Source organism: Drosophila ananassae, chromosome 3R, assembly GCF_017639315.1.
Source record: "Drosophila ananassae strain 14024-0371.13 chromosome 3R, ASM1763931v2, whole genome shotgun sequence".
NCBI lineage: Eukaryota > Metazoa > Arthropoda > Insecta > Diptera > Drosophilidae > Drosophila > Drosophila ananassae.
The window spans coordinates 19,647,798-19,667,615 of record NC_057930.1 but is presented as its reverse complement, the minus strand read 5'-3'; the positions used below and the strand labels follow the sequence as shown (position 1 = coordinate 19,667,615).

Here is a 19,818-nt window from a genome sequence, read left to right as displayed (position 1 = left end):
CCAAGGGAAAATCAATGGCATTATGGATATATGAAATGTTAAACCAAAAATGGAACTTAAGCAAGATAAAACTCATACAGAGCTTAAAAGAAGAGGGTGGAAAAACCATAATAAAAACAAAAACAGATATCGGTAGGACTTACGCATAGGTAAGAATTTCTGTTCCATACATACCATCCTCTTGGGTGCGCAATATGATCGGATGTGACCGGGGACCGTCGCCGACGGAGGTGCCGGCCAGGACCCAGATCTTGTACTCCGTCCAGCGCTTGAGCTCGTCCAGCAGAATGCTGGTCCTATTGAGGGTCAACGTTGTGGCCTCGTCGTCTTCGCGGCCCACCTCCACGAAGAATACCTTATAGTAAATGATCCGGCCGTTGGACCTTTCGGCGGGCGGCGGTAGCCAGTTCAGGGAGATCGTAGTGGAGCTGGCGGCCGTGGCGGTGATATTACGGGGCGGTGCACCTGGTACTAATTACATAGATGGGAACGGAACGTATTTGTGTGTGCATTTGATTTGGTATTGGTTTTGGTTTTGGATCATTTTATTTATTTATTTTTTTTGTTGATGCATAGCCAGGGTTGGTTCGGTTGGTTATGAAAGTTGAGCAATTCAGCAATTAGCGCAGAGATTACAAAATAAATGTCAAACCAAAATAATGAGTAACATGAAACGAAAGAGCCGTAAAGCGAAATAATATTAAAATCATATCGGAATAATATGGTTTATATAGGCATAGTAATATCAAAATAAATCATAATTTCAAGACATAGATCCAATGGTTTATGCAAACAATGTTGACTCCCTTTAGTTTTTTTGTTGTCTTTTTGTGCATATTTTTTGGTAACGACTTTTTGAGCTGAAAATTTGTATCCAACTAGCTACATAGAGAAGCATGCTTATGGCCTATGAAAACGATTAGAAATTATGAAATAAACTCGACAAGTATACAACATATACATACACATTTGCATAAACCATGGGAATTTGGAATACTTAAAAACATATTCGATAAGCTACTAAATAAATGTATATACAAAGTGCATATCAAGATAAAATATCTATAGAACAAGCAAACGTATCTATTATAAATCAAAACAGTTTAAGTGCATTAAGATGAGAAAGAGTTTCCTATAACAATAATTTTGAGCAGGCATTAAACTTAAACAAACTATTAACTCAAACTCTAGACGAGAAGACAACTTTCAGAATAAGTTTGAGACTCGTCTTCATTGAAAGTGTCTGTCAGAGACAAGCATTTATGTTTTAATTATGCGAATATGCAAAACGTGCAAATACGGAAACCATAGTGATATTTTTGCCACTGCCTCTGGAACTTTGTACTTCCGGCATTCTGGCATTTCGGCATTTCGCCTTCGCGTCGGTCTATTAAAATATCATTCAAAATCAATTTTCTAGACACTGATGCAGAAACAGAAGTGAGAGAAGTTAAGTCATTTTTGGTTTTGGTTTTGTGGTCTCAGTGCTCAGTGCTCAGTGCTTTTGGTGCAGAGTGCAGAGTGCATAGTGCAATTGCAATGTTCTAAGTACATTAGGAATTTGAGCACTTAAATAGTGGCCCAAAGTTGAAAATTGTTTTGGCATAATTTACATGATTTAACACTCACAGAGCCACAAATGATAAATGGAATATAATCGGGCATACAAAAAACACACACAAACTCAAATATGCATACCATAATAGATGTTTGATTTCATTCAGATTTTTTATTCGGCCATCGGATTTTAGCCATCTAGTTTGCATTACATTTTCATGCAATTTGATTTTCAACTCGAACTGAAAAGGTGTTTTTGATTTGAAATGTTGGTGGTTCGGTGGTTGTTGGTGGGTGGTTTTGTTGGCGTTTCATAATGGGTTCTTATGGGCTTCTATGTTGTGGTGTGGTGTGAGCTAGTAGCTATTGTTCAATCGGTTTACGGAACAAGTTAAGATGAATAAATGGCTGAGAATCGCGAAATTATGTTTATGAAATTTTAATAAATTTTTTTCTGCCATCCATTCAACTTTGATGTTTGGTATTCTATTCTGGTGTAATTCTAAGTGTCTTTTAATTATGTATTATGTGTAAACTATTTATATATGTTTATTCTAAGTAGTGTGGAGTGTTCGAAATAGAACTAAAAACTTATCACTAACTTGCAAGGAACGAGAACAGTCACATATCAAACAGTATACATATATATTTATATATCCAGTAATTATATATAATTAATATAAAATATATAATATAAGTGCAGATTTAATAAAAACCCTGCAAATTATTAAAATTCGTTTACACTCGATTTTATTCATTCATTCACACTTTACCTGTTTCCACGAAAGCAAAACTCAACTAAGTTCGATTCACACTCAAACATTGTAGCGGGTATATATTGTTTATAAGTTTTGGATGATCAACTACATGTTCATGGTATTATGTATCGTTTTTCAAATATCATATAAATGCGGATATATATAGTTCGGTTTTCAATGTTGGACTTAAGCCTATGGAATTTTGTACGACTACGTCGGCACGACCTAACTTAAAGAACAGAAAGGATGTCCTGGCGGTGGCCAACTTACCATATTGCTTGGTGCGAACCGGAATCTGGGGTGTGGTGGCCCCCTCGCCTCGTTGTGACCTTGCCGCCAGCCAGATATAGTAAATGGTATCGGGATACAGGCCGTCCAGAGTGTATGCCTCCGAGTTGGAAATCCGTCTGAACAAAGACACAAAATGGAGGGGTCAGTGTTTGGTTTTGGGTTATGGTAGACGGGGACTCTAGAACTCACTTGTGATGGGTCTGATTGGCGTATGTGTCATACCAGTAGAGCTCGTAGTGTACGATATTCTCGCTGGAATGCGTCGGCTTCGACCATTGCAATGTGACTGCGGTCTCGCCGATATCGGTGGCCCGGAAATTGCTCGGTTGTGATGGCACACCTTTTGTAGACACATCCGTCCGTCCCAATGGAGTAACAATGAGGAGCGGGCGACGTATTGGTATTGCATTTGGTGTTTGGCATGGGTTTTGGTTTGGTAATAATGAAACGGAAATTACGGAAATTAAATAAAATACAAATAAATCAATGTGGGCATTTATTTGTATGCTGATGATTTCGATACCGATTCGGATTCAGGGATTCCAAAATCAAAACTCTGATGATGAGGTGACACAACAGCAACCACACACCAGCAATCTCGCTGCATCAGCATTTTGAATTCGTTCATATATTGGTTTTTGGCATGGAATTGATTGAGATATGTCCATCATGCCCACCCATCTCATTCAGCCCCCAATTTATGTTCGAATGAATATTTCAGCGTTCGCCGCAAAAACCATACCAGCTGGGTAAAACCCGTAGAGAGAATGATTATCAATTTTCAAATTATTTCTACTCCCCAGGGTAGCTCGGAAACACAAAACAAGAAACTGTCAACGCTTTGAAGTTTTTCGGTTTAATAAATAAAACAAGAGTATACTCTTGTCGATATTCAGGCCTTATTTATTGATTTCTGCTCTGCCAGGAGAGCCAAGAACGGTCTGTTTTCCAATTTACATAACCCCAAGTAATAAGTCTAAGCAGTTCAAAGTTTAATTCCGAAAGATGTTAGTTATTGTTGGCAGTTAAAGCGGCTTAAGATGCCCACAACTGGCCATAAGTTAGATACACTGGCCACGCCCCTAAGCCCTAAGATTTCATTTAGTTAATACAGCACACACGTTCTGGTTGGGTCTTCTTGGATCTGTCCTGGTCGGTGTTGTTGTGTGCGGACATACAGAGATAAATATTTCATTGAACGGACACACGTTTCGCCTGACATTTTGCATTATAATTAAATAATTGGTGTGATCTATGTGGCCCGATTGAGTCGAGCAATTAAATTGCAAAATGCACTCTATTCCGTATGCAGTTGTAGCAATGCCAGATGTGCGTGTGCCTGTGCGTGTGTGTTTTTGTGTCAGGTGCCTAATTGAAGCCGATTGCCCAATTAATTTGGATCCACTTACCTTGCTGCGCCTTCACCTGGACCGGTGTGGACATGGGACCGGCCCCCATTGAGGTGTACGCCTGAACCCGAACCGTATAGATGGCATGCGGAGTGAGCTCGGACACTGTGGTCAGTTCGCTATTGTCCACCATCTGAGAATTCCAAGAGGCCTCTGGTTGGTTCGAATTGGTCGTGTAGTACACCTTGTAGCCCTGTTACCGAGGAAATTGAATGGATTATTTGAGAATTCATAAACATAATAATTAAGGGTTTCTATCACATCAGATTCAGTCACGAATTTAAGCACATTTTCAATTGATTCACTTTCTGTTTGACTCTTTCATTAAATTTTAAATTGAAACCAAATTCCTTGAGTCTAAGCTTTTAAATTGGAAACTAACTAAAGCCTGAACAAATCTCAAGTCCAAGTCTGAAATCCAAATCCGATTTTCACCTTTCATTAACTGATAAACCGAAAATGATATATGGCCAGTGGTCACAGATTTGTGAACCTATAAGTTCCAGGACACCACTGAAATTGCTATTTGGGAATGGGTTACCTGTGGACAGGTGTCTAGGATTTGTAGGCAAACGTTCGGTTGCCATTGTGCCTGCTATTGCTGCCCCCTAAAACATGGCCAACGGCATTTTGCCAATTTTCTTGCAACAGCCCCTTTTGGCCAGGCCATTGATGTGACAAAGTGCGTTGTTCTTGGACTCCGGGAAAGGGACCAAGCCCCGGGTCTGAGCCCAGGTATGGATTCGAGTCTCGTTGTGCCGGTTTCCGGATCTTATCGTTTAATATGCACACTTGATGCCAGGTACTTACGGTCACTTGTCCATTGGGCGTCTCTGGTGGCTCCCAAGTAATAACCATGGTGGAGGAGCTCAGCGTGCGCACTTGAACATTACGTGGGGCACTTTCCATTTCTAGGGGCAGAGAATGAGAGAAAGAAGTACGAAGAATATTAGCATTACTATGGCCAGGAAAGAGGGCAGTTGAGTGAGTTGACCGCACTTCCTAATTTCCTCAGAGAATGCCTAGAAGAGTCCTTCCAACCTTTACTTTATTTTAACAGATTTAAAGTTCAACTAATGAGCTCTTTTTGCAGACACAGTCTTTTACCTTTCATTAGGGGTTATTGGTGATTTAATTAAAATTTCCAGCGAATATCAATATTAAATGTGTTTAGAATCTATCGCCACGAATTGGCTTCCTATTTCAAAATATTCCTCCTTCCCCGCCACTCCCAACGAAATTCATAAATATGCAATTTTGTTAAATGATTTTTGGGACGAGCAACGAATACCACGACAAACAAATGCCATTATCGAGAAACTAGAGAAGCCAAGTGAACGATAAAATCGGGGGTATTATATTCTGGAAAGGATAATGGAGGAAACTGGGGGTGTTTGGAGGGGTTTTGGGGGTTGACGGGGCATTAGGGCAGCGCAAATGTTTTGCAAAGCAAACAATTCTCCATCCATCACAATTTGTTTTTCCAATGAATGGTCCGTTGTTGTTTTAGCTTCAGCTGGAGATGCGTATTCCATGTCGTTTTTTGGAACGGAGGTTAGAGCCGGGAAATTTGAGGAAATTGTTATGGCGGCTCGTTGTTGCCCGGCGGCTGTTATAGTGAGAATTTTAGCATTTATAAACTGATTTTTGTGTATGTGTGTTTTGGTGGGTTGGGGGTGGGTGTATAGTTCGCCTGCAACTAGATCCTACTCGTCATGCAATTTTGTGCAATGCATTTGCACGGCCAAAAATTTGTCAGTCAACTGCATTGGCAGCCACAAAATCATCAGCAACATCGCTGCCAGATGTCTAGATGGGTAGCTGGGTTGATGGCATTGCCCTGCAAAATTCCAAGCCCCCACACATGAATGGCAATTAGTGGAGCGTCTCTCCGTCACTTTCCATCAGGACCATTCCCTACTTTCCATATGCCATCATATCTACCCATCTAGATGTATGTGGAGGGGTATGGGATGTATGGTGTTTGTGTATATGTTTCATTCGATACCAGATTGGTTAATGGGCAATCAATAAATTCCAGTTTCTCACAATTTTACTGCAATATCCACAAACGGTGCAGCAGTTTTATCCACAATTTATATCGGAGTCATCTCATCTGTTACACAAGTGCTACCCAGGATGTGGCTGTGTACTTTGGCTTTGCCTTGCCATCGTTGGTTTGGTCCATTGCTTGTTATAGCCAAGATTTGCATGCAGCTCACACACACACACTAACCGATAGATTCTGGCAAAAATTCCCTCTTAGCTGTCGGATGTGTGTGCCTGTGCAATGAGTGTGTGTGTGTGCAATTGCAGGAGCATCACGTAAGCTGCATTTAAGGGCATATACATTACATACGGATACGCTCCATTAATATGTAACCCTTGCCAGCCTGCCAACCAGCCAGCCAGCCAGCTTGCTTGCCTACTCCTTCTTCTCAGGCACATAGCACTAAATTGTGGGCCTCATCCGCCGCCTCCTCCGAATTCAGACAGCAGGCGGAGGAGCATGTGCAGGCCATATATCTGATTACATGACGAAAGGATATTCCATCGCCCGGTTTAAAGGTGAGTTTTGATTGCTAAAGCGGTTTTAAGGCATTCACGCGTTGGTAATGTAGCCAAGGAATATCTTTGCTCATTAAACTAAAATATTTCTAACTAATTGGTATCCAAATTCCCAGCATTATTTAATTCTCTCCAAACTCTGTTGACTTCATCAAGTGGCTTTCAGACGCAGGTGCTTCAGTCCATGTCCGTTAATGTACTTGGCCATCCCGTCGAGAAATGGTTACAGGTCATAAAGTAAACTGCAGATTATCCACTTGCCCAGCTGCTACCTAAGCCAATGACACGTGTTAAGCGCTGAGTTGACCTGATGTTGCCAATATCCTTGCTGGGTTGGACACTTGGCCCTCCCATTGGCTAACTATAGTCGACTGGCTGGCTGGCTGGCTGCCTCCGCCTCGGCACCACCCATAAACGTTGCCATCGAAATATTATTTCGAAACGATATTGGGCAAGCGATAAGCATAATTGCAGCAATAAAAGTTCTCAACTTTTGTACGACACACACTGCCATTGCAACTGCCGCAGCAACTGCAACTGCAACAGCTGCTGTTGCAAACAAAAAAATGTGGAAAAGGGGAACAAACATCTTGAAGTCGTACGCCGAGATTCAAATATCCTTTTTAATGGGAATTTAAAATAGCTTGGAATATAGAGGGATTCTTCGGATTATTCCAAAAAGTGTAGTTTGATTTAAATGATATTTAAATTGGAAATTAAAAAGTGACACTTTTTTCCTATTATTTGAAATTTTTATGCTCTATATTTTTATCAGTTATATTTCATAAAATTCTATCCTTTTTTGATTTTAATATTTTTTTTAGCTTTGAGATCCAGATTAAAACTACAGGACTCGCTAGAAGGGCACAAAAAGGCTTCAGGAGCAGGCGGAAAAGCATGTCAGACAAGCGCACGCTTACGCGCAATTGCCAGGACTAAAACAGCGTTACACACAACCATACACACACACAAAGACAAACACACCAATACACAGACACATACACAGCAATTCGCAACCAAACGAACGCTTAACAATGCAAACTTTATGCGTTGCCTGAGGAAAGAAAGGGGTTTACATGGCTGACTGTTTTCAAGCCGCCACACATCCCATCCACACCCACTCCCTCACACACACACATACGTCAGGATATGGCCTTAGCTTGTGTTGGTAAGACGCAGCTGCGTATGCAACGATTTTTTAACATTGCATTTACCTTTGATACTATCTAGCTACTTGTTATTCCGCTTTCTTTGCTGCTTTTTACTTTTTTACTTAACATTTTTTCGGGTCGGATTTTCTGCTGCTCAACAATTGTTATTGAAATTGTTTTGGCAATTTTTTGGCCAACCATAAAATTTTGTTTGCCAAGGATACTTACTTGTGCCACCGAATGAGAAATCGCCTGAGCATCAGACGGTGAGCATGAGAGAGAGAGAGAGACAGGGTTAAAGAAAGAGAAAGAAAATGGACATTTTTGAGAAGGGTTAGTACCACATTGCAGAAACATAATGGACCATAGAAATGGCAAATAAAAACGGATCTAAGCACAGAGTCTAAATTCAAAACGAAATTGGTTAAAAATCCTTTTGTGCAGCATGTAAAAGACACCAAAGAGAAAGGCAGTTAGTTAAATGTCCTCCAAGGACCAAGGACATGTCGATGTGATACTTACGTGTCTCACCAGTGGTACAAGTCGCTGGCGCCGATGGCGGTCCACGTCCGATATTGTTCACGGCTATCACGTAGAACTCGTACTCCGTGTAGGGACTCAATGCCCGGACCACATAGTACATGGTGATGATTCCGCTAATCTCGCTGAAGGCCTGGTTGGCGTTCTTCGGCTTGTACTGGATCACATAGTACTGCAAGTCCTCGGGACCCTTGTACGACCACTCCAGACGCACCGAAGTGGCGGTCACCTCGGATATTTGCACATCGGTGGGTGCGGTGGGCAGAGCTGTAGTAGAAGAATATACCAATTAACGCATTGTCTTAGTGGCTTATAGTATGTATACTTACATTGCACTTTCACCACCGAAACGAAATCGATTTGCCCCAGAGTTGAGGCGGCAATGCAAGTGTAGTTGGCACTCTCCTGAATATTAATCAGTTGCAGGACATTCCGACCGATTGGCATCTCATTCTCGGGTGTTAGATCCTCGGAGCCTGAAACGATAATGCGAGAATAATTATAGATTACAGAGGAGGTCCTTGGGAGGCTTCTTACCCTTCATCCACTTGACATGCGGCATGGGGGAGCCGACGGCGATGCAGGACAGATTCAGATTGGAGCCCAGCATCACCTCATTGATGGGCTCTGGTGGGCGGGAAAAGGTGGGCGGAACACGACGGACTTTCACATACAAGTTGGTGGCCTTCGAGTGCTCAGTTCCCATGCTGTTTTCGGCCACACATTCGTATTTGCCTTGATCCTCCTCCCGGCTGTTTTCGATTTGCAGAAATCCTGAAAGGTAAAGAAGGTATATTTTTGAGAATGCTTATTGATTTGCAATTCGAATAGGTAGTTTCATCAGTTTATTACCTAAAGGATTTGTGTTTTCCCCAGATTAGTGTCTTAACCAATAGGGTGGGATAGGAGTAACAGGTAGGACAACCCTTTCTTAGCTCTAGGCTCTACCTACTCTCCTATAAAAGCCAAATATTCTGCAGAACACTATTCAGTTTGTTTCTATCGCTTCCCTGAACACATCATACAATGTTTTTGCTAATTTTGTTAACAAGTTCTGTATACTTTGTGGTTGGCACCACTTATGTAACCACAAATAATCAGGCTGAAATGCCAATTTATCAGAAACGCCCGCAGAGTGAACAAATGGAGATGATTGATATCCTAGACTTGGGCGACAGGCCCAAGAGACAATTGAGCCCGAATCTGGACAACTCGGCTTCCAAATTCCTGCTGGAAGTCTACAACGAGATCAACGAGGACCAGGAGCCCAAGGAGGTCCTTCACCAGCGCCACAGGCGATCACTGGACGACGACATACTGATATCCAAGGAAGATCGCGAAGAGATTGCCAATTGCAATAGCATCCTTACCTTTTCAAGTCGCATCAAGCCCGAGGAGGTGAACAACGAACTAGATCTGCACATAACCTTCAACACAAACGACGTGCCCGTGGACTTAACTCTGGTTCAGGCCATGCTGCGAGTTTACAAGCAGCCCAGTTTAGTGCAGAGGAGGGAAAACTTCACTGTGTCGATTTACAAAAGGCTGGGCGATCGGCAGGACTTCTCACACCGCATCCTAGGCTCCGTGAACACTACGTCCAGTTACCGCGGCTGGTTGGAATTCAATTTGACGCCAGTCCTGCAAACCTGGCTGCTCAGCAAGAATTTTCTCAAACGAAATGAGCTACGTATTTCAATTGGCGACTCCCAGCTGAGCACATTTGCCGCCGGCCTGGTGGCTCCCCAGGCCAGTCGCTCCAGTCTGGAGCCCTTCATTGTGGGCTACTTCAATGGACCCGAGCTGCTGGTGAAAATTCAAAAGCTTCGCTTCAAGAGGGACCTGCAGAAGCGCCGGGCCAACAGCCAGCCAGCCAACCCACACGTCCATCCCCCACCACCCGTGGATTTGTACAAGCCGCCACAGTCCTGCGAGCGCCTCAACTTCACCGTGGACTTTAAGGAGCTGCAGATGCACAACTGGGTGATAGCCCCTAAAAAGTTTGAGGCTTACTTCTGCGGCGGCGGTTGCAACTTCCCGCTGGGCACCAAAATGAATGCCACAAACCACGCCATCGTTCAGACGCTGATGCACCTGAAGCAGCCCCACCTGCCCAAGCCCTGCTGTGTGCCCACGGTCTTGGGGGCCATCACAATCTTGCGATACCTCAACGAAGACATTATTGACCTCACCAAATACCAAAAGTCAGTGGCCAAAGAGTGTGGGTGTCATTGACGTGGAAACTAAATTAAAACTCTTAGCTTTAATTGTAAATATTAGACAAGTATATTATAGGTATAGATTGAAAAACTAACATTAAGCTCCAATAAAACCAATACAAAACAAAACCAAGACCGGAAAACTAACTTTGGGAGGTGCCGAGATGGGAAATTGGCCAAGATGTCGCTGCTTGTCATTTTAATTCCATGCCTTTATCATTTACGCAGGGGATCCCTCACAAAAATTTTACAAAAAATCTAAAAAATATTTTGATGCAGAATGATGGAGAATGGATCCACAAATCGTTTAAGGTATTCCGCTCAAGAATCAGATGAAAATTGGCCAAGATGTGGCCATCGACGGGGGCGATATTGTCCTTCCATGCGCTCTTCGCAATATTCGAAGGGAATCACAAAATTTTTACAAAAAATCTAAAAAATATTATTGCTCTCCACAAATCGTTAAAGGTTTTCCGCTCAAGAATCGGATGAAAGTTGGGCAAGATATGGCCATCGATGGGGGTCAAATTGTCCTTCCATACATTTTTCGCAATATTCGAAGGGGATACTCCAGAAAATTTGACAGAAATCTGAAAAATATTTTATTCTCAGATTTTGATGCAGAATGATAGAGAATCGATCCACAAATCGTTTGAGATATTCCGCTCAAGCATCAGATAAATATTGGCCAAGATATGGCCATCGATGGGGACCATATTATCCATTTTACAAAAAACCAAAAAACAATATATTTACTTAGAAAATGGAGAATCGATTTCTGGAAAAAACTTTAACAAGAATACCTATTTTTTATACACCTGGCTCATTTGAATTTCGTGGTTTATAAAGTTTACTTGGCTTCACTTGTTGAAGCCTTTTACGATGCCGCTGGGTTATATGGGGCATGGGTTTAGCCGTAACAGAGTCGTAAGATCTTAGATTTATCAATAAATTTGAAAGTCAAATGATGTTTGTTTATCTCGCATCACTTTAATAGGCAACCCACATTATCCTCATTGCCCATAAAATGTTCTCAATTCACCTTGCTTTTATGTGCGGATGCGGAATCCAACCACTCCACTTCAGGACGACGGCGGCGGCGATGGCGAAGCAACACATGGAAAATTAACACTTTTTATATGATTTTAAAAGCCATATAAATTTTACGACAAGTCTGTTGCCCAAAAATGTTGCAGTCTCTCGGTGGGAAGTGCGGGGAGCCACACACGCATCTATTAAATATCGAGTCGAGGCTCGCTTTTCCGGCATATTATGCTAATGTGAGTGACGGGAAGGTCCTTTTCGGAGCGGGGGTGAGCCATAAACTGACTCCACGTTGGCATTATATTTATACGACTAATAAACAATACACGAGACAGCGATGAGTAGACAATATGGAATTTACGTAAACAAAGTACACTTCACCGCCATAACCCCCACTTTTTTTTGCGTTTAAGCCCCAAAGCTTTTAAAGCTACAGTTCAGACTCACAATTTGTTTAATAGCCTTTGGCACTGGGGGCTTACGTGGAAACCATAAAGCCATAACGCGAATATGTATGAAAATGCACTTTTTAATTAGCCTATAATTGATTTTTCAAATATTATGCACGACTATGGCCACGATTGGTTGGCTCGGATTGTATTAAAACTAAATGCAATCATTTATATTGGAAATTGGTTTCATATTTTTGGTTGCTGAATTATTTGATCATTTTTAATGAAGCCGGAGAGACTCGTTAACAGAGACTGAATTTCTAAGCGTTTCTGCCCCTGACTGAGAGTGTGGGCTTATGTCCGAAATTAATCAGATTCAGTTCGATATTCAATTTTCTCTCTCATACAATTAATCAAAAACCCCAATTCAATATGTACGAACACAAATATTTAAGGATGCTGGTCGGTCGGTGTGGACATACATAGGTAAGCAAATTTAAAATCTGCATGAAATATGACAATTAATTTGCGAAACAAGAGTTTTTCATATGCAATATTATCGTTTAATTATTTATTGCCCCGTTTTGTGCATATAAAAGCAATGAATATTGATCAGGTTTAAGCGGAAAGCTTAAATTACAAACTTTTATTTGGTTTAAAGCGTTTCAAGATATTTAATATGCAGTATTTATGCAAACACCATCAAATGTCATAAAATAATAAGCTTTTGATAAAGAAAATTGATTTTTGACAAGTATATTTTTAACTGTTTATACAGTCTTTTGAAGATAGTTCTGTATTTCTTTCAAACTTTGAAAATAATACTGGAAATTATTACTATTCAGGTTCATAGACAACGCTACTTTATTTTTCCGAATAGTCAATAAATAGAACACTGCTAAGTGTAGAAAAAATAGCTTTCTGCTCTATAGAAACCATGTTTATTGTATTTATTTACCTATACATAAAAAAGCGGTGGGGAGGTGGACAAATAAATAAAAAACAAAGCCACTAAAAAATGATGTATGCTGGGAGGATTGGCACGCGGTTTTTTAGTGCATAGCCATTTGCGAACCGAATGGGCGTTGTGATGTTTTGGGGATTGTTCTGGGCAAAGGGAGCACCGGCTTTGGGCTTTTATTTCCAGTGCTACCGCCACTCACCTACAACATGCATCAAAGTTGATTGTTGGAAAATTTATTGCATACTATTCGGCCTGGATTGCTGAACATTTATTACGCTTGTTGCACTTCCTGTGCAGCCGCCAGCCTGCCATCTAGCCGGTCTGGCCTATTGTTTAGGAATCGCTCAACCATTCATACAACCATTAAATGTTGAAACAGTTTTTAAATAATCGGCAACCTTCATTTTCCCGGGTTCAGTTCACAGAATAAACTTTTTTAAACATTCATTCATCAGCGAATTATTCAAGTTAAAGCGCCGAAAATAGCCAAAAAGACAGCGACAGCGAGACTGTGAAAATGTTGATTAAAATTTATGAAGGTGAGTTTCATTAAAACTCTCGGGCAACCATCTGCCGAAAAACATTAACATAAGCCACCACACACACACACACACAAGCTCAGTGAGAAAGGGCTAACAGCAAGCACTTTGCGTGCGGCTTGGCTGTAGCAATAAAAATTAAGCTAGCATACATCTGGGCGCTCGTCTCAGGCTCAAATGTAAGTGATTCTACGTGTGCCCGTCTGCCGGGCCAGGTGCCTCTGTATGCGTGTGTTACTCTTATGAAAATTAAAAATTCTTTCAAGCGCCATAAAAAAGAAATATAAACAAATGGACAGACTAGCAAAGGAGTCCTGCTGGTAACCGTTTCAAGGAAACAGGTTGGGTCAGGGTTTGCCTTAAAAGCAACTTGAATTTTTGTTAAATTTTTAAATCTTTAGTTTTTTTCGAGGAAACATAATGAGTATTTAGTCTTTAATTTCCCTATTTGTTGGGTATAAACTGCCATTGATCAGAGGCTCACCCTATTTGTGGCAAGACAATTGCTGGGCTATGTGGTTTAGTTTGGACGTGGCGCATATGTGGCATGCCACACAGCTGCACTTCCGCTAGCGCAGTCATTTTCATATTCAGCAACTTCCGTTGCACACACACACACTGAGCCAGGCTGGGCTGGGACTTTCGTTTCGTTTGGCGTTGCCAAGGATTCCTGCGACGGCTTCAGCGACAACTTGAACCGCTTTTGCCTTGGCTTGGCTGCACGCCCAAATGGGATTATTAATTTAATTATGCTTTAATTTAAGTAGTCGTCGTTGCCGTTGTCGTTTGCGTCCCTACAAAGTGACATTTATGGGCCGCCCTCCACACGCTCCTCGCTCCTTGTTCAGCCACATAAAAGTGTGCAAAGTTTCAATTTTGGTAATGCAAGTGACGACGACTTATCGTCAAAACCGAAACCGAAAGAAACTTAACTGACCCGCTTGCCAGGACTGGAGGACGACCAGGCGGAGGCATGGCGTGGCTGGGAGGACCTTGAGCCCCCCCCCGTTGGGAAAAAGCCGTTCTAGTCATGCACATTTTGGCAATTACTGTCTCATTTTCAACAAAAGTGACTGTCAACTCTTTCGGTGCGGCAGAGACGGCGAAGGAGTGACAAGGAGAAGCTCATAATTTAAGCATTAAACTTTTCTCAAAATGCTTTCAAGTTGACTTGGCTTAACTACAGTTTTACGGCTCAAGTAAATAATTGCGTGCAGAGCCCCTGCCACACCATCAGCCCAACCAACCAACCAGCCAAGCTCCCAACCGCCCGACGATCTCTCTTGTCCTCACAGGTTGGTCACGTCAAGTGGCAACGCGATTGTAATGATGGAGCCGAGCAATTAAAGAGTTGGAGTCCAGGTCGCGGGGTCGCCGCCGCCACACAGCTGCTGCCCCTTTTTCGAAAAGCATGGGGCAGGATGGTGGGGCGGTTGGCCGTTTGGGAGGCAGAAAGTGTTGCCACGTGTAAGTTTCGAACAAAGGAAGGCATAAAAATGTCATATAAAAAATAAGACGATGTTGCAAGCAAGCTGGGCTTCCTCGTCGTTTTGTATTTTCAAGCCAAGCTGTGCCCCAAGTTGTTTTTAAGTTTTCCACATAAAGGTTAACCTGCTGAGTTATATGGCCTCTATTCGTGGGTTTATGTTCCGGCAATCCACCGAGCAATCCGACTCAATATTCAGCTAGTTAAAACTTGAGTATCCACTTGAGAAGAGTTGTGTTTAATTTAAACTGGCATTTTATTATGATGTTTTGCTTATAGTGCTCAGGACTCTTAATAGAAAATATCCTTGTTAACCGAGGGATTAATTTTTGAGTTTATTACTTACAGGACTTGTCAACAAAGTTTTCTTCTCTCTTTAAACATTCAGAGATTCTATTAAACTTGGGAGGAAAATTGAAATAAAATTTTGTGTTGCACCTGCTCAGACAATGGCAGCCGTTAGCTCCGTCAATTGCTCCCCGATAGACCCTTCGGCTGACACTCCAATTGAGTTGAGTTCATCTGCCCGGCACTCACACTCCAGCACACACACAAGCCATTAAGACAATTGGCTCAGGCGAAACCAATTTCTGATAAGCCGCTTTTGCTTAAAAGCCAAATTATGATATTTGAGGAAGCCCAAAGGTTTTTCTGTTCCTACTCCTTTCATTTTATATTTTTTTTCGCCCCCATTTTCCCAATAAGAGTGTCGACCCAGTGAAAGTAATTTCCCCAGACGCAATGCCAGGACCTTTCTAGAAGAAAAAAACCAACCATGGTCACTACTCTAAAGGCTTTTTTGCTCCCTCTGTTATGCTTTTTATTGAACAAAGGCCCAGAGGGACTATTTGGCGAAATAAAAATAAAGGTATAATACTCAATATTATTGTCGCTGGTCGTTACCCCGGCCCCGGTGGTCGGTCTATGGGAAGTCAACCCTTGACTCGTCGCGGCTCAAAGGACTAAATTAACCTCCAACTGACGCAGAGTCCCTCAAAGGCTCCATGAAGTAATTTTAAATAAATTATTTAGAAATGTATTTGTGAATTGAAGTGGGACCTCTGTCATTTGGCTGCGTTATGAACTGCTGGGGACAAACATTGATACCCCAAGTGGAGAAAACTAAATCATGAAGGGTCGAAGATAATTGCAGGAAATTCGAACTTCGAGGCCATAATTTCAGTAATTTAAAAGCAAATATGATACTCCACAATTCACAAATTTTGAAACTGTTTTTAAAGTCCTCTGAAAACCCTATCATTCCTTGATTAACCCTAGGGCCGTGTATAATAATCATATAAAAATATATATCCTTGTTCGCAGCGTGACAAAGGACTTTGAGGAGTGAGGAAAAGGCATACGAATTGGGTCCTTGGGGCTTTCTCTTGAGACGGTTTTATTAAAATAATAAAGTTCTAATTTAATTATGCCGCGAACAAAATGAAGTACGACTGCCGAGTTACTTTTCATTTGATAACTCACGTACCCCCCCTTGAGTCCGTCGTCCCTAGGACCTTTACAGGACTTCCCGGGCCGCCGCGCACCTCCCCCCTCCGGGCAGGCTCTAATTAGCAGGCGGCGGCCGTATAACCGAAAAATCAACGCGCAAGAGGAAGGGACGTGGGCGGGGGCGTACAATAAAGGACCATAAAGTGCTAATTGAATAAAACGGCACATGACTTGCATAACTTATTATGAGAAATATATTCTCGCCACTCGGTTTGGCGTCATTGGCAATGCAAGGACCCAAGGACCAAAAGGACTCGGGCCTGGGATCTCCACAATAGAAACAGCCAAAACCCATCCGGAGGTTGGCTCCTCACCTCGGGCGAAGTATTTATTTTCATAAATTTAAAGCACGCTTAAAGGGCAGGAGGGCAGCTGGGCAGCTGAGGGAGGACAACAGGAAGGTGGTGACCGGGCGGAGACGGTTTAGGGCCCCCAAAAGGATATTTAGCTGGCGGAAATATTTTTACGTTTCGTTTAACGCGCCAAAGATGGTGCCAGTCTGGGAGGGACTTCCTCCTTGTCCATTCTTTAGCGCTTTTTTGCGGCAAAAAAAGTTACTCGGCCCACGTAAAACTAATTTAACCCACAACACCTTCTTCCCCGGTACACTACCGGTCCTCCTCCGCCAGATCGCTCCTTTAAATCCACAAGCCAACATGGCCACTTTCGGTTCGTGTTGCGCTAAATTAGTCGACCTCCCATTTACATCCTTCTGTGAAAGGCGAACAAAAAAGTACCAGAATCCAACAAATATGCCTCGACTATGTTTGCATGACGCCGGGGCTCCCATCCTAGAAGCGATGGAAATAATTTTACCTTGGGGAAATACATGTAACCGTTTTTAATTTGCATTGCTCTTGGCCAAAACAAACGATGGATAGTTTGGAGGGCTATGCAGTTGAGAAAGTAGCTGGATTAAGTTGTAGAATATAAATTAGAATGCCAGCTTCAATTCTTGATGTTTTAAAAATGTAAAAACTTAAAAAATGACTTGATTTTAGGGCATTTGAAAGTCATGGGGAATCACAGAGTGGAGCAACACCTTAATGACAGCCACTCAATGGTTTTTTGGCAAGCTGTCATTACGCGTAAGCGACCATTTCATTAGCATTGCTGGCCCATCAACAGAGGCTGGATCAAAATTCAGTGGCCCCACCAGCCACCAGGACATGGTGTTATTTTTTTTATCGTTGCTTTTGCATGTCCTGGCCAACACGTTCCAATTGTTACAGTCCGGCTAGGTGGGAGGCCTGTCATGAAAACATTTGTCCGATCGCCGCGCGCCTCCTCGGTTGAAATAATTTCTACCCTCTGGCGAGTCCTCGCCCCTCCTTACTTTCCAGCGCCCATGTTTCCCCATCAGACTCCCCCTGACAGCACCTTTTCGGTTGTCAACGCCACCGCTATTGATGTCATTTTAAATGGCACTCTTTAATGCATATTAATGTCAATATTAATGTCAATATTTGAGCCTCTAATGACCAAAGGTAGTGGCCTCTGCTGCTGGCAGCTTTTGTGTTAGTTTCTCCAGCCGTTAGTCGTTCGAGCCGTTTGATGTGACACAGATCGGCGCTGAAACGCTAACGATGCGACCTGACATTGAACATATAATTATCAAATGCTGCGAGTGCCAGGATGCTTGATTAAAGGCCTCGTCCCAGTGACATTATGTTGACATTTTGAAAGTTTCTGCCAGCAGCAGAAAGGTCGCCCCATCTCGCCGCCATCTCAAAGGACAAACTTTGGCCAGGTGAGAGGACCGGAGACCGGACTACGGCCGGGAAGCTGCCTGACAAAAGTCAAACGTTAACTAAGCGCCCAAAAACTTGCGACACAAAATGCACCGAACCGTAAGTAAACTCCTAAGAAATTCAAATGAGCGTAAGGAGAAAACAGCACCTAAAATAAAAAGGAAGATGGAACCCGCTCAAAAAGGTAAAGTCTGGGACTAGAATTTTAATAAATGAAGTCGTTTCGAGCGGACACAAGGTATCAGTCAGTGCCGTGGATGACTGCGTTTTAGGCACATGTTTGAAGACATAAAGCAGAAGAAAAGGTGCTCTTAAAGGTCCTTTGAATTTAAAAATTATAAAGGTACGAGTTGAGAGTAAAGTAAATGTGTTGATTCCTCATTGCATTTCCCTTAAGACCCTTAAGACCCACTTTTATTTAATAACCACAACAAAGTAAGCTCTCGTTCGAATAATTGTACTTACCATCTTTAAGCGAGTAGCGGGGATTGCTCATATCAACCTTTGTCTGATTCTTAATCCAGTAAATGTTTGGCGTCGGATTGCCGATGGCTTTGCATGTCATGAGGACGGTGTGACCCACTTCAATGACGCGGGTGCCTGGACTCTGCGTTATAACCGGAAAGCCTGCGGGTGTTTTATCGCCTGCAATGGAGAGAAAGTCACAAACAACAAAGGGTTAAAAATTATTATGTTGCGAAATGCAAGTAGCAAGCGAAAAATGCTCATATGCCGGGGACAATGGGGGGGATCACGGGGTTTCAAGGCGGTTATACCGCCTAGGAGTTTTGGACAAACAATATGGCGTTGTGGCCCCTACACACACACTCACGCAAAGTATTGTTTTACACGACTCTTTTATATACGGAAGTTGCCGTTTTCTTCTCTTTTTTTTAAGCGTGTGTGTGTGTCGCTTTTGTTGGCATTTTCTACGCCATTTTGTAAGTCAAACAATGGCGTTCCCACACACACACATCCACTCACACAATTGTATCTGTGTGAGGTCAGCATTTACCCCTTCTTTTCCCAGCTTTAAGGGAATTTTCAGTTTTGTTCTTACCCACTTTCCTGCCCCTAGCCCTGAGGTTCCCCCCAGGCTCCCCTAGCTCCATGGCCCATTATTATTTTTTCAGCTTTTTTGTTGATTTCTGCGACAAGCTTAAAGAAAACTCTCGCGGTGGCTGTCAAGTGGCCCCGGCTGCAGCTGCCATCCTGCTGCTTCTCTCAACTGCATCTTTCAAATGAACAAAGCTCATTTACATTTTCCAATTAAATCCGTCGGCGGCCATGGCAATTGGCACAAAAACGGAGCGCAAAAGGGAGGTGCCAATGGGAATGGGGATGAAATGGAGTATGGAGATGAGGTACAGGATGGAGATACAGATGAGGAGCTCACGGATGTGGATGTGGATGATGCCAGTTGCCACCGTCTCCGGCAGCTGCTGTCCTTTCGTGCCATCTGTCGGCTCAGGAATTGTAGTTTGTAAAAGGTATTATGAGATCCTTATTGGATATATTCTTTTAAATTTTAATTAAATATGTTAAAGGTTCCAAAATTTGTATTTTTTATTGAGGAAAGTCTGCTGGAAGAGTATCTGAGTACTGGGACTACCCTTTATCTTTTTGGAGATGCATTTTTG

The 19,818-nt window shown here is 42.4% G+C and overlaps 2 protein-coding genes across 12 annotated transcripts in view; one reads left to right on the top strand and one right to left on the bottom strand.

The window, feature by feature from the left end:
* LOC6497253 (tyrosine-protein phosphatase Lar) overlaps positions 1-19,818 on the bottom strand; it is a 113,735-nt gene that overhangs the window by 12,215 nt on the left and 81,702 nt on the right. For 5 of the 11 annotated variants that reach the window (XM_044716423.1, XM_044716422.1, XM_014906098.3 and 2 more), the window contains 10 exons: positions 18,644-18,823; positions 8,812-9,048; positions 8,604-8,750; positions 8,266-8,541; positions 7,963-7,986; positions 4,826-4,926; positions 4,016-4,208; positions 2,796-2,946; positions 2,586-2,722; positions 175-471 (listed from right to left, as the gene is read on the bottom strand). In XM_044716423.1, the coding sequence (XP_044572358.1) occupies positions 175-471; positions 2,586-2,722; positions 2,796-2,946; positions 4,016-4,208; positions 4,826-4,926; positions 7,963-7,986; positions 8,266-8,541; positions 8,604-8,750; positions 8,812-9,048; positions 18,644-18,823 (1,743 nt within the window). Of the gene's footprint in view, positions 1-174; positions 472-2,585; positions 2,723-2,795; positions 2,947-4,015; positions 4,209-4,825; positions 4,927-7,962; positions 7,987-8,256; positions 8,542-8,603; positions 8,751-8,811; positions 9,049-18,643; positions 18,824-19,818 lie in introns of all 11 variants that reach the window. The other 6 variants (XM_044716424.1, XM_014906107.3, XM_001962430.4 and 3 more) reach the window with 3 other exon arrangements.
* On the top strand, positions 9,137-10,509 carry LOC6502462 (protein screw). The gene has a single exon (XM_001962431.3). The coding sequence runs from the start codon at positions 9,301-9,303 to the stop codon at positions 10,507-10,509; it is 1,209 nt and encodes a 402-aa protein (XP_001962467.1). The 5' UTR covers positions 9,137-9,300.

What these genes read in the sequence shown, in the direction of transcription:
- LOC6502462 (XM_001962431.3), top strand. Translation starts at nt 9,301, where the DNA reads ATGTTTTTGCTAATTTTGTTAACAAGTTCTGTATACTTTGTGGTTGGC.